General features: G+C 39.2%; 1 protein-coding gene across 1 annotated transcript in view; it reads right to left on the bottom strand.

Annotated features, from left to right (window-relative positions):
- Positions 1 to 3,386: 3,386 nt before the first annotated feature.
- CHMP2B (charged multivesicular body protein 2B) overlaps positions 3,387 to 14,014 on the bottom strand; it is a 42,731-nt gene continuing 32,103 nt past the window's right edge. Inside the window, exons 4-6 of the mRNA XM_061627963.1 lie at positions 8,977 to 9,079; positions 5,365 to 5,471; positions 3,387 to 5,198 (exon numbers count right to left, since the gene is read on the bottom strand). Coding sequence (XP_061483947.1) covers positions 5,085 to 5,198; positions 5,365 to 5,471; positions 8,977 to 9,079 — 324 coding nt within the window. The 3' untranslated portion in view covers positions 3,387 to 5,084. The remainder of the gene's footprint in view (positions 5,199 to 5,364; positions 5,472 to 8,976; positions 9,080 to 14,014) is intronic.

The following is a 14,014-nucleotide window of genomic DNA, read 5'->3' as shown; positions in this document are numbered from 1 at the left end:
CAGATAACAACGCCTTCTTGCCTGCACTATCTAAAAGTAACGTTTGTAGGGATGAGAGAGCTGTTTTATGGCACCAACTATCCCAAATAAAAGGCACAATTCAAACCATGTCTGCTGCTACATACATGCTTTAATCTGCTAGCCCGTAAGAGACTCCCATGAAAGCACTATAGTCCACGAGGCCTCCACCTTAGAAAGTGCCCCCACTACATTCCAGATCAGTTCCAGCCTCGGGAGGGGACAACTATATTAATAGGTTGCTCATTGCTATTGTTGAGTGGCAGATGCCTACACAAAAGGCATCAATGTGCCAATTTTACAGTAGCATTAAGTTACTACAAACAAATAATGCAGCAGAGTTACAACACCAGGACTGCACACTGCACCCATGTTACTGCTCCCCATATTGGTGTCTCCAATAATCCTTTTAGCTGTTTAGCAGGCAGGTGGGTGTTCTCACTTGTAATCTGCATTTCAGAAGATCATTAGATCCAGAAGTGTAAGCTCCGAATCTTGCATTAAGATCCACAGACTACAAAAATTCCATTCAATCTATACCACGATTCAATCCACAGCCTAATCAATTTGGACAGATACTGAGATGGAAGGGGTATTTAAAAGCCTAAGTCTGTGGGAAAATTCTGCTGACGTCTGTATGCTGTAGTCCTTTAATCCAAATACTCTCTTAGTGCCATGGATATTAACTGAACTAGCTAAGCAAGTTACAGTATGAAGTCTTTTCCCCTGCAAGAATGAGATTTTGTAGGAGGGGAAAAAAATTACAGGAATTAAGAGATTTCGAGGGGGATGAAAAAAACTGTCATCTCCTACTGTGGCCAGGCTTATCTGTGCACTGATGAACACTCTTCTAGTTGATAGGGCCTTAAATGTAAAAGCTGCTCAAAGCAGCTGTGGCCTAATGAGCAGTTTTAGCAAACAGCAAGGAACCTGCTGGTTAAAATATTACGAAGAATTTTAATATGGGAAAGGCTTACAGGGAGCCATTATCTAATATCTACATTTCTTAAATTTGGTTAAGCTACTTGACTCTACCTTTCCATTTTGATTTTTGCTTTGTGAAGCCCAACGAGGTTTAAAAGCTTGCTGTTACCAAATGGAAGTTGGCTCAACAAGAGGTATTGATTAACCTACTTTGTGTCATATGTTGGAATAAACATGGCAATTACCTCTATACTGGTTTACACAGGAAAGCCAGAACATATTAGTTTAGAGACCTCATTCTGAAAACAGAAAAAAGGATCATGCTAAAGCACCATGTAGTGTACACATCTCTGAGGATCTTATTAGCAAGCTGGACAGCATACGATTCACATCTTGTAGCTGATCACAGCACCAAAAGGGAGATATCAGATGGTTGGTACAAACAAGCACTTATCAAAACAATGAACACCATAATGGCTGACTTCACGTGTCGCTGTAAACCATAGTTTAAAATAAAGTATAATTTAATACAGCGGTGGGGAACAGGATCCAGCCAGTGGGCCAGATTCTCTGACCTCAGCCTCTACAGGCTATTGAGACACCTGTCTATCATCTGATATCAGTATCAGGTGACCCAAACTATTTTTTTTCTTTCATGGGCTATGCCTGCAGAGATCCTTTGTACAAGCAGCTTCAGTTCAAGCCAGCATTGCAAAGGAATGTGCCTCACTTTGGAGCTTGCTATAAGTGCCAATCCCAATAGGCTTGCTGTAAGCACTAATCAGCTAATTGGTTGCTTACAATAATCCTTCCTTACGATGGAACTATCAGGACTGTAAGGTTCCTGATAGTTCCTTTACAGCCACATCTCCACCTGCTCCACACCTGACATCATACAGGGGCACGTGGGTGTGCTTTGGGGGAAATGGCCATGCTGAGCTTAATTTGGACTGCAGGCCAGAGATTCCCCACCCCTAGTTAAATGTGATGTGCAAATCAGTTCAATGTCAGAGTAGACCTGTTGAAATGAATGGACCTATGTTAGTCATATTAACTTCAATGGGTCTGCTCTGAGTAGGACTAGCATTGGCTGCAACCCATGGTCCGAATACTGTTTTATGGATAAACAAGCATTGGGAATTGTTAGAAAACATGGGCATTACTTCTGAGTTGTGTAATGTTTGTTTTGCTGTGTGGGATTTTATCGTATATCTACCAGTTTTATTTCCTGTTTTCAAAATTATAGCTACACTTCCGCATGCATTCCCCCCCCCCCTCTTTCAGGGTACAAATGCTTTTAACAGCTGCCTGAGATGTGTTTAGCTGACAAAGAATTCTGTACCAAAGGTATGGAAATAAAGCCATGGGGAAAAATGTAGATGGTAAATGTCTGCCCGGCAAGCAGCTACCGGATTGTAGTAGCTGCTTGACAGGAAGACATTTACCAAGTAAAGCATCCCCCCATGACTTTCCTAGTAACTAGAACAGGAACCTTACGTGAAAATTATTTCCAGAATGCAATATATGTGAGGGGGTGGGTTGAAATCTTTAAACATGACACTGTAATTAAAGAAAATGAAATGGAAGAGATACTCAATTAACTAGTATCTCATTTAGGATACATTTTATACTTTCAGGCCGCACCAATTTCAGAACATTTTCAAATATTCTCTGATTGTCCAACTGAAGTGAGGCAGCAGCATTTGTAATATTTTAGCTTTCCCTCTACAATAAATGAATTACTTTTTTCACCTCATTAGGGTTAGCTACTCTTTTTTCTGATATTTAATATATGCAAGAACACAATTTTTGGCTTCATTTACTTTTTGAGTAGTATCAAGACTATGAATGTAGGTGGTTAGTAAAAGGTTTCTAATATTACATTTTTAAAAAATCCGTTAGTTTTCTTGTGCCCCTTTCATAGTGCAATCATAGCCATATCTATTTAGAAGTATTTTTTAATTTAGTGTGGCTTATTCCCAAGTAAGTGGTGATTAGGTTGCAACTGTAGCTATTCAGAGAAATCCAAATCCTAGATGGACAGCAGTGGGACATGATGGAACAGTGCAGCCACTGCCGCATCTGCTGCTCCATTGCTCATGTGGGCTAAGGCAAAACCCTATTCTGGGCTACAGCAGCCTGGAGCTGGTATAGTAATCAGGCTCAGATGTGGCCCAAGGCTGTTGTGTTATGGGAGAGGGACTGACTTTGAATCCTGAGCTAGCCTCTTGCCTGGAATGCCCCATTTCAGGACTTTCCGTGGGCTACAGATGGCACGAAGCCCATGAAGTCGAAAAAGTGATGCCAGCTAGGCACAGAAAAACCACTGCCCCATCCAGTCCTCAGTGAAATGAATCAGGGGTTTGGACTGCATATTTGGTCATTTAACTAGTTTAATGTTTAGATTATATTTTTCAGTAGCAATTTAAATCAAATAACAGCACTCAAGGAGCTAAAAGCTTTTATTTGATTTTTTAAAAATCCACAAAAAGGAGCTTCCCCAAAGTAGCCACAGTGCCACATAAAGTCCATTTTATATCCTTACAAAATCAAATTGTATATGTTCTTGAGATTGCCTGGATCCTATCTTTAATCAGAAATTTATTAATTCTATACTAAAATGGATACCTAGGCTCACAAATATTGGTGCTGATGCCCTATTCCTATGGAGTATCCAGGAAGATGATAGTCATAGTAACTTTCTTGTCCTGTTCTTCATAAACAATCAGCAGTCACTTTCTTGATCATTCTCATTTTCACTATTAATGTTACTGCTACACTAGTTCAGGAGAAGTCACTTTTCACAATCTAAAACCATGTGAATTATATTTCCTATAACACACCAAGATATTCACCATTTTACTATAGATGCAATTTTAAACCCAAGTAAACCTATTCACTTTAAAAAGCCAAGCATACATAATTCCAATTAAGTGAGCATGAACTGGATATGACATAGAACAAACATACAATATCAACAATAAAGTGTATTTTCAAAGATAACACTTGTTCAATGAAAAATGCTGCATAGCAATATGTACAAATGATATTCCAAGAAAATATGCAATTTCAGGTGTTAAAGTAAATTACATACTTGGTAGCAGCAATTACAGCTGAGTTCACATAACTCTTTCAGTGCTATGTAAGTTGACATAATGGCTTTAACATTACATTTTTTCACAATCCAAAGCTTAATTAAAAGAAACCAAGCATAATGGGCAAACATCCAGTGATGTTCACCTGCTTGTGCAATGGAAATCCACTTGTGCAACAGAACTTCCTGTTTCTTTTCACCCTCCAACCCTCCAGAGCCCATTTTGCGGGCACATGAGGGGCTGTAGGAGGGAAAAGAGGAAGGAGAAGTCTCATTGCATGAGTATCTCACCCTATGTACACAAAGGCACATAATTTTCTTCAAGTTAGCTATGTTACAGTACAATGGACATTATTCAGTACAACCAATTTTGCTAATAAAAAATATTATTAGACCACAACCTTGCTTCCGATAAGATAATTGGATTGCAGTATTGTTCTAAAATATTGGACTATGTCAGAAATGTATATTTTAAAACAAGGCTGAATCAAGAATGACTTGCTAGAAAGGCGCTTAATAAAAGACTGCCTACACTTTCAATATACATCCTTCACTTGAAGAAGACAACATTCACCTTCCAATTTAAAGAAAAAGTGAGCTTTATTTAATCGTATTATAAATTACTAAGTCTCTTGGTGTAGTTGCAATAGATGCATGTGAAATGCCTCCAGAAAGGCTGCTTGCAATAACTTCAGGAAGTTTGGAAACCTAAAAAGAAAATGAAGTGTTGGTCAAGCAAAGTGCTTTTTGGAGAAAAAGCTAAATGCACCCAATCCAAATTTAGATTGTATGTAACAGTTGCTCCTGTTTACAGTAGAATCCAATTTGGTCAGATGTATAAAAATTCTGCATGATGAACACGTTGTATTGTTCTCTTTCAGCTGATTCCAAATATTTGTTCCAACTGCCTCTAGAATTTATTGTCACCAAAAATGGCTCAGGCAAGATCTGTAAAGGAATTTGTTTTTTATTTAAACTTGTCTTTCACGTTCATGTGTGAGCCGGCACTGAAGCAGTTACAGAAGGCAGGTTGCATGTTACCATGAAGTTAATCTACTCCCAGAGCTTTGAGCTGCCGCTCAATCTCTTCATCAGAAATTGTGGCACTTTGGGATGTTGATGCAGATGGCATGCCTCTGGCAGCTGATGGAGCCTTGGCCATCTATTAAAAAAGAAAAATGAGGAAAAGCTTCATTTAGACAAGCAAGATGAGCCACAGCAATTGAGATGATAGAACACTGACAAAAAAGGAATAACTGCAAAAGGTGTTTAAAATGTAGGGACCACAGGAAATTACTTTTCAACAAGGGAAGTGAATCTCGTCATACCTTTCCAGATATTTCAATTCCAATTTCATCAAGGACTTGGTTCACAATATCCTGACTTTCTTGTTCTTCATCAGAATCATTGAAGATATCATCCAAGGTATCATTGACTTAAAAGAGAAATGAAAACCAGAACTTCATTAGTACAGTAACAGTAAAGATGCTACCCTAGTCTCTCATACCACTTTTATATCCCAGCACCCAGCAACAGGTTCGTGGCTTACTTGCCTGATAAACCATTTATTTTGAAGAAAAGCAAAATGAAATCATTTTTTTAAAATATCATATGTGGGTATTTTTCTTTATACTATTATTACATATAATTTTGGCCTTTTCAACTTTAAAAAATAATGTAACAATTATAATTATAATTATGTAATAATAATGTATAATATAAAAACAAAGCCAAAAACCAAATCCATTTAGCAGGCAAAAAGTATTCATCCTAGAAATCTGTGTCAAATTTATTTTTATTAATTTCAAAGCCTTTTTATTGGCCAGTGTCATATGATGGTGAAGACAGCCTTTTGTGTTTCAAATTGGAGGTTATGGTCTATTTCTATTTTGGGTGCATTAACAGTGGAATCTGAAACTGCAGTTTGATGTAAAATCAAACTGAATACAGTATATTGCTATTTCAGCAATGACTCTAGCTGTTGGAAAAAAGAGGATGCATGTTTTCAGCCTGCTATGTTTAAACCACTTCATTTAAGGCAAGGTGCGCATGGTCAATTAAAAACAGAGCACACCTAGAATTTTGCTAGAATATATTTCCCCTCCCACTGTTTTATCTTGTGCAAACTGAGACACTCCTCATGTCCACTGGAGACTATTCTGCAGAATAGTCAGTGCCATTATTCCATAATTATTTTTGGAGCTTTTTAGTGTAAATTTTGCAGTGTTGCTGTACTTCACATATTCACAGAAACAGAAACAAAAGAAAATGATTTCCTATAGGAAGCTTCACTAAAATTGAAAAGTAAATCAGACATATTTAAAGTGACTGTCTGAACTATATCAACTGTCTTAATAATGTTGCTTCCTCCCTGCTAAAACAAGACAGCACATGTCTTCTTTCTATAATTTGGGCTGACTGCAGGTGTTGCCACCACTCACCATATGCTCAGAGGCACATGTTACCAAATTCTTCCAAGCTACACAAGAAGTGGATTGGACTGTGAAAGACCAACCCAAATTGTGTTTGCATTTTGACCAATTTGTAGGGCAGTACAATATCTCAGAGAGGAAGTCAGGTTTCTTGCTCCCCTGGTGCATTCACTATAGCTGCCCAATTTCCCTGTTTTTTAAAGTTTGATAGAAATATCTGTGGGCTATAGGTATGTTCTTACCACAAGGTTTTTGACCTATTAGTGAATTTCTCTGCTTTTTAATCTGGGAGATAAGAAATGGGATCCTCTGCAAGTTTGCTGAGAATGGATTGATCATTTGCATGCTTACAGAGTTCAGTGGGATGTACTCCCCCGCAATCATGCTTAGGATAGATGAAACTGACCACAGGGCATGGGGAGGGGAGGAAGATGAGGAATGGCAGGAGGGGGTTGGGAGCAGGCAGGAGGGGGAGGAGAGGAGAAGGACAGGTTTGATCATTTGCATGCAAATAGAGTTTAATGGTATTTACTCCTGTGCAATCATGCTTAAGATAGGTAAAACTGACCATGGGGAAGAGGAAGAGGAGGGGGAAGGAGGAGGGAATGGGAAGGGGAGGGAGGGGATAGGGAGGAGGAGAAGGGAGGGTCGGTTTGATCATTTGCATACTTTTTGAGTTCAATGGGATTTATTTCTGTGCAATCATGCTTGAAAATGGAAATGGACTGCCTTCAAGTCTATCCTGACGTATGGTGACCCTATGAATATGGTTTTCATGGTAAACGGTATACAGAGGTGGTTTTCCCATTGCCTTCCTCTGAGGCTGAGAGGCAGTGACTGGCCCAAGGTCACCAAGTGTGCTTCCTGGCTCTGTGGGGATTCAAACCCTGGTCTCCCAGGTCATAGTCCAACACTGACCTGGAGAAGGGGCACAGAGGGTAGGAGGCGGGGGAGGGGAAGAGATTGGGTGGGTGGTTACTGGGAAGAGGGGAAGCCCTTTTCCTTTCCAAAAGGAAAACATTGTGAACAGTATCATTGCTTTTCAGCATTTCCCCCAGCTTTTCATTCTACAGCAGGCACATGTCACCTCCCACCCAAATTTAAACCAAAACTGTCCCTGGCCACATCCACAACAGGCCTTTATTTCACTTTGGACAGTCATGGCTTCTCTCAAAGAATCCCAGGAAGTGTAGTTAGTGAAGGGTGCTGTGAGATGCTAGAAGACGCCCTGTTCCCCTCACAGACCTTCAATCAGAGTGGCTGACTGTCAGGAGAATAGGAGTTTCCTCTCAGCACCCTTCACAAAGTACACTTCCCAGGATTCTTTGGTATGAAGCCATGACTGTCTCAAGTGAAATCAACATATAGTGTGGGTGTGGCCCCCTGATTAGCCAAGCCAAGCAGCTGTGAGTCTGGCTTTTAAAACACTGACAGTTCGTTCTTACTGAGCATGCCTGACACTATCATTCAGTTCAATGCAAAATTTCCTAAATTAATTAAAAATCAGCCAGGCGTTCTTTTTTAACTTTTAAACTGCAGAAGATGAAGGTCAGAGTATGGGGCAAGGTCACTTATAGGATTACAGGTACTCTGTGAACATGGCTGATTTTTAATGAATTTCAACAAATTATGAGAACTCAGAGAAAAAAGTCCAAAAGGGCTCTGGATTTTCTCTCTCTCTTTTTAGACTTTGAACTCTCTATTCTCTCTGTCTGTTTTGTGTATCGCCATGAAATTTTAGAGGGTTGTTAAGGAAACGTTTCTGAGTTCTGGACTATACGTTTTGTAAGGTTTTGTTTGGAAATGAGCTTATGGGAAGCATCAGAATGGCATGGAAGGTATTTTCAATGTAACATTGTAGAATGTGAAATATCCACGCTGGCTGTAGTATACAGGCACTCTCGTGGTTGTATAATTTGATTCCTATATTGACCATTTGGTGATGTCCACGTGTACAGTTGTCTTTTTGGTTGCTCAAAAAATGTGTTTGCAAGAAACAAATTATTGGCTTCACAGAATTCAGTCTGAATTGGCTGGCCAGGGCAGGGCTTCACAGCATTTTCCCATCACTTTTATATTACACTGAGAGCCAGTGTGATGTAGTGATTAAGGTGTTGGACTATGACCTGGGAGACCAGGGTTCAAATCCCCATATAGCCATGAAGCTCACTGGGTGACCTTAGGCCAGTCACTGCCTCTCAGCCTCATGAAAACCCTATTCATAGGGTCGCCGTGAGTCAGAATCGACTTGAAGGCGGTAATTTTTTTTTATATTACACCCCTCTAATGCTGGCTATTTCCATATTCTCTTTCCTCTCTGTTCCCAATGCCACTGCAGCCCATGCCAAAAGAATATGTAAGATTATGAAAATGTATGTTCCTGCAATTAATAATTTTAACAAACATAGGTTAAAGTCAATTATATTATTGGCTTGACGTGGTGGTCTTAGCAATCCAATAAGGAAGCAGGGAACAGTTGTAATCATAATATGGAAACACAATACTTACTCATTTCTTCAGTCATTTCCATTTTCATGTTTTCTTTCTGGAAGTTCTGCATAGTTTGCAGTGTCTTTTGTGGATCCATCTTTTTATTAACAGCTTGCATTGTCTAGCAATGAACAAGAGACCCTTATAAATATGGAAATGTGGCCAAGATACTAAATCTGCTGAACACACCACAATAATGTCTGAAGATTTCTAAGAAGTTAAAAGAAAATAAATTCCTATCCTTTAAGGAATACAAGCTCCTTGCATAGAGGTCCTTGCACCTCTAGCACTACCAAAATTACTACAGTGGAATACACCATTGTGTAGCAATAAATTCTCTTTGCGGATACCATGGACTGTAAAAAAGACTAATAATTGGGTGTTAGAACAAATTAAACCAGAACTCTCACTAGAAGCTAAAATGATGAAGCTGAGGTTATCCTACTTTGGACACATCATGAGAAGACATGATTCACTAGAAAAGACAATAATGCTGGGAAAAACAGAAGGGAGTAGAAAAAGGGGAAGACAAAACAAGAGATGGATTGATTCCATAAAGGAAGCCACAGACCTGAACTTACAAGATCTGAACAGGGTGGTTCATGACAGATGCTCTTGGAGGTCACCGATTCATAGGGTCACCATAAGTCATAATCGACTTGGAGGCACATAACAACAACAAAAATTCTTCTGTAAATCACAGTCTAGTTGATTTATACATTTTTCAAAATCTAATCTGCTGATAGTTCTGATATTGGTCTGGTTCAGATATAATGCCAAATTATGATTTAGCATTACACAAACAAGATCTCAGCTGGTTTTCTACCGTCTCCCATGCTGCCATGAGGAGATGAGAAACTTCCACTTCAGGTTCCAATTAACTGCAGGCGGGCATCACATCCAAACCATAAATTGTGGTTAATATTAATGATGGTTTATTTGAACAAGCCAACTTTATAAACCTTGATTTGAAACTGGTTTGTTTCAGTAAATCATACTTAAAGTCTATCCATAGTTTGTCTGGCTTGAGAAACACTAAACTGTGGGTTAAAACAGAAGTGAAAGCTTTTAATCTCCTCATGGCAGAGTAGGAGAGGGAAGAGGCAGCTGATGAGGCAGCTTGTCCACGTAATACTAAATAATTGTTTAGCATTATGCCTGAACACAGCCATTGTGGAATGGGTAAAACCTGTATGACTGAAGTAAAGGCTCTATTATTTTTCCTACCCATGTACAGCATGTTCCTCTTATGTTTAGAAAACTGAGAAAAGCTCTTCCTGGGTCTATAAAACCTTACACTACATCAGGCTTGAACTGATGTACAATATCTTGGCCACATATATAAAGCTGCCTTTATATAAACTCAGACCATCAGTGTATCTACTGTAGTACGTACTATTGTGACTAGCACTTGTCTCAGGCACTGGACCAGGAAGAGCAGATAAATCTTCCCAGTCCATTACAGGCCCATCCACGCATCTCCGGTCACCCCAATATCTGTGAGGAAGGGTTTAAGCTTTAGACAGTGTTTGCTGCTGTAGCTAAGTGGCCAGTGGCATTCATATGGGACTCCCTTGAGGTCATTTTGCCCCAATCACCTCAATGTCTCAATATGAAGAAGGATCCTATGGTCCTTCCTCAGAACAAGGCATTGTGAGGAGACTTAGCACTGCTGACTAGCAGTGGTGCTCTGGGGTCATTGGCAAAGATTTTTAACCAGCCCTGCTATTTTTTTGACAGGAAATGTTGTAGATTAAACCTGGAATCTTCTGCATGCAAGGAATGTGTTCTACAACTGAGCTGTGGTCCCCCTCTGCTATGACAAGTAAGAACTGTGTCCATGTGATCTGGCTGGAATGCTTTTATAAGTTAGAAGATAAATGGTTCCGCCATCCTTTTTTTCTTATATGCTCCTATAGATCAAACTACCTGCAAACATATTAAGTAGGAAGCTTCTATCCTAGCCCACCTCCTACTGTGCTAGTTTTCCAGTTGCAGAGGTTTTTTTAAAAAAAAAAATGTAGGGGAGCATTCAAAAATCACGTAAGCCTCAGTGATGAGCTAGATGACAGCCAATAAACTGAAGTTCAATTCTGACAAGATGGAGGTACTGTGGGTGGATGGTTCCCTGGTCTGGGGCGATGGTGGTCAAAATGGATATAGATTTACAAGGCTACACTATGTAAGGCTACACAAGTTAATATGACATTCTTTATGATCATATATCCACAAAAATCTTAAAATTATTTGACTATGTAGAAATCATATAGTTTGAGCTAAATTTTTCATTTTAAAATAGTATAACACCCATTATGTTATGAAGAATGTAATTGCTAACAGTTATGTAGACTGTCTTGCATTTCTGCTAGGAGCTATGTATCAGCAAGTTGCCTGAATGACAGTTAAACTGTTGCTATGACACTGTTTCAAAAAAAAAGATGGGCATGCAAGTGAGGTGTCTGCCTTTATACAAAGGAGCTGGGACATCAGATACTGATAAAACATAATTGATCAGTTTGCGAACATGTTGCTTCATCCTGTTGGATCCTAGCTACAGGCCAATGAAACTACAAAATTCCACCCAAATTTAAATGACTGGCTGGGGGCAGGGGGTACTCTGGCTGGAGAGAATAAAATGGCAAACTCTGGTCAAGGACAGAGCAGAGAAGTTGCTGTGTCGCTTTATAAACAGTTTTAAATAACATACACCATACTTTGTATTTGAACCTCTGTGCTGTTTTTCCTATGCTTAACCATAGCTACTGGTGGGTAAACTGAGGAAGAAAATAAGTGGTAATGAGATACATGGTGGCAGTGATAATAAAGGGTTAAAATAAATAATTGGTCATAGCATGGAAATCTGAAGTGTGAAATACACCTCAATAATGATAATCATCATGGAATGAGGGGACCACCGCAGACATCCTTATTCCTAAATCGTCATTGTGACATAAATGAAGAATTCACTTAGGGTGGTATTCAACTAATACGTCCCCGAACTGTGGAACAGCCTCCCCGAAGAAGTACGCCTGGCGCCGACGCTTCTATCTTTTCGGCGCCAGGTTAAGACCTGGCTATGCTCCCAGGCATTTTAATGCATTTAATGTTACAATTTTAAATCTCTTTGTTTACTGTTTATTTATTGTGATATTTTGTATTTCTGTATTTTAATCTTTTGTACACCGCCCAGAGAGCTACTCGCTATGGGCGGTTTAAAAATGAAACAAATAAATAAATAAATAAAAATCAGTGCAAGAATTTCTGCTTGCACAACGGGACTTCTCTCCTTTCCCCAGGGCCCTCTCCAAATCTGCTCTGGAGGGTTGGGGGAACCCTTACAAACAGATTCAAGGGCTCACAGGGGGAAGAGAGAAGAAAAATGCTTGTGCTGATGGGACGCTTACTTAGTGCTATGTTGGATACAACCCCATATGTATTACTACTTTTATTTTTCTTTAAGTGTGTATATAAATACTGAAAATGCCAAAGAACTGATACAAAAAAGACAGCAATTTAACTTCCACTTGAAATTCCAATGTGCTTCCACACTTTGAAGTTCCTATAGAAGTAGAAGGACCCTTGGTCAGTCCTGCATTTTCACTAGGTGACTTCACACATAAGTCACTTTCTCTATCCTCCCCCAAGCTAAAGTTACAACATGAACTGTAAAGCTAGAATGAGACATCCCCATGTACTCTGCAGTAAGTCCTCATAGGAGCTGTGATGTACAAATGTGACAATGTTCTGCACAAGTCTGTGGATCCATATAAGTACAAACAAGCAATTTAAAATCTGCCAGCACAGCTGAGGGAACAGAAGCTCCTGGATAGTATGTGTCAAAACACAACATCCTTCAGACTCATCTAAATTACTCATAACGTCGTAACTGCATAATTCTTTAAAGTGTATTTCCTGGCCTGCTTAAGCTGTTACACCCATACCTATGCTCCTTTTAAAAGGACCATTGGGTCTTTAAGGTCAGAAAAGAAAGCAGGTGCTTCCATGTGTACACAGTTCAATATAGAATTATATTATATATTAGGTCAGGTTAGGGAGCTGCAGGCAAAACACTCCTTCAACTCTTAATTGCATGGTAGTACAAATGTCTTCAGTGGGTTACAAATTGCCTTTCCTCTTTTATGAGAAGATATTGGTCAGCTAAATAAGATCAGTTTAGTTTCTTTAGGCATGCATACTCTATTAAAGCTTTTGCTATTTTCACTGTAAATTGCAGATTATTTTATTGTTAGACTTCTGCAGAGTACTTGTTGGCTGTGTTTGAACATCACAATACACTATGGTTTATCAAGACTAGGCTTGTGTGCTCTTCCTGCCCTTCCTCTTCAGGTACAGCCACAAGGAGGAGTTGAGAAGTTTTCACTTATTTTTAATTGACTGCAGCATACTGTTGTCTAAACCCAACAAACTGTTTGTTGTTGTTATGTGCCTTCAAGTCAATTACAACTTATGACGATCCTATGAATCAGTGCCCTCCAATAGCCTCTGTCATGAACCACCTGTTCACATCTTGTAAGTTCAGGTCTGTGGCTTCCTTTATGGAATCAACTTCCCTTGTTTGGCCTTCCTCTTTTTCTACTCCCTTCTGTTTTTCCCAACATTATTGTCTTTTCTAGTGAATCATGTCTTCTCATGATGTGTCCAAAGTATGATAACCTCAGTTTCATCATTTTAGCTTCTAGTGATAGTTCTGGTTTAATTTGTTCTAACACCCAATTATTTGTCTTTTTCGCAGTATGCACAAAGCTCTCCTCCAACATCACATTTCAAATGAGTTGATTTTTCTCTTATCCACTTTTTTCACTGTCAAACTTTCACATCCATACATAGAGATTGGGAATACCATGGTCTGAATGATACTGACTTTAGTGTTAATCAACAAACTGAGGTTAATCTTAAGAGAGTTTGTTTGAAACAAGACAATTTCAAACCAGAGTTTATGAATCTAGCTTGTTTCAACAAACCATAGCTAAGATTAACCTTAAATTAGGATTCAGGGGATAATTCCAAACTGCGGTTAATCAAAAACAGAAGCAAA

This window comes from Rhineura floridana, chromosome 5, assembly GCF_030035675.1.
Source record: "Rhineura floridana isolate rRhiFlo1 chromosome 5, rRhiFlo1.hap2, whole genome shotgun sequence".
NCBI classification, from domain to species: Eukaryota; Metazoa; Chordata; class Lepidosauria; order Squamata; family Rhineuridae; genus Rhineura; species Rhineura floridana.
This window is presented reverse-complemented; position numbering and strand designations above follow the sequence as displayed.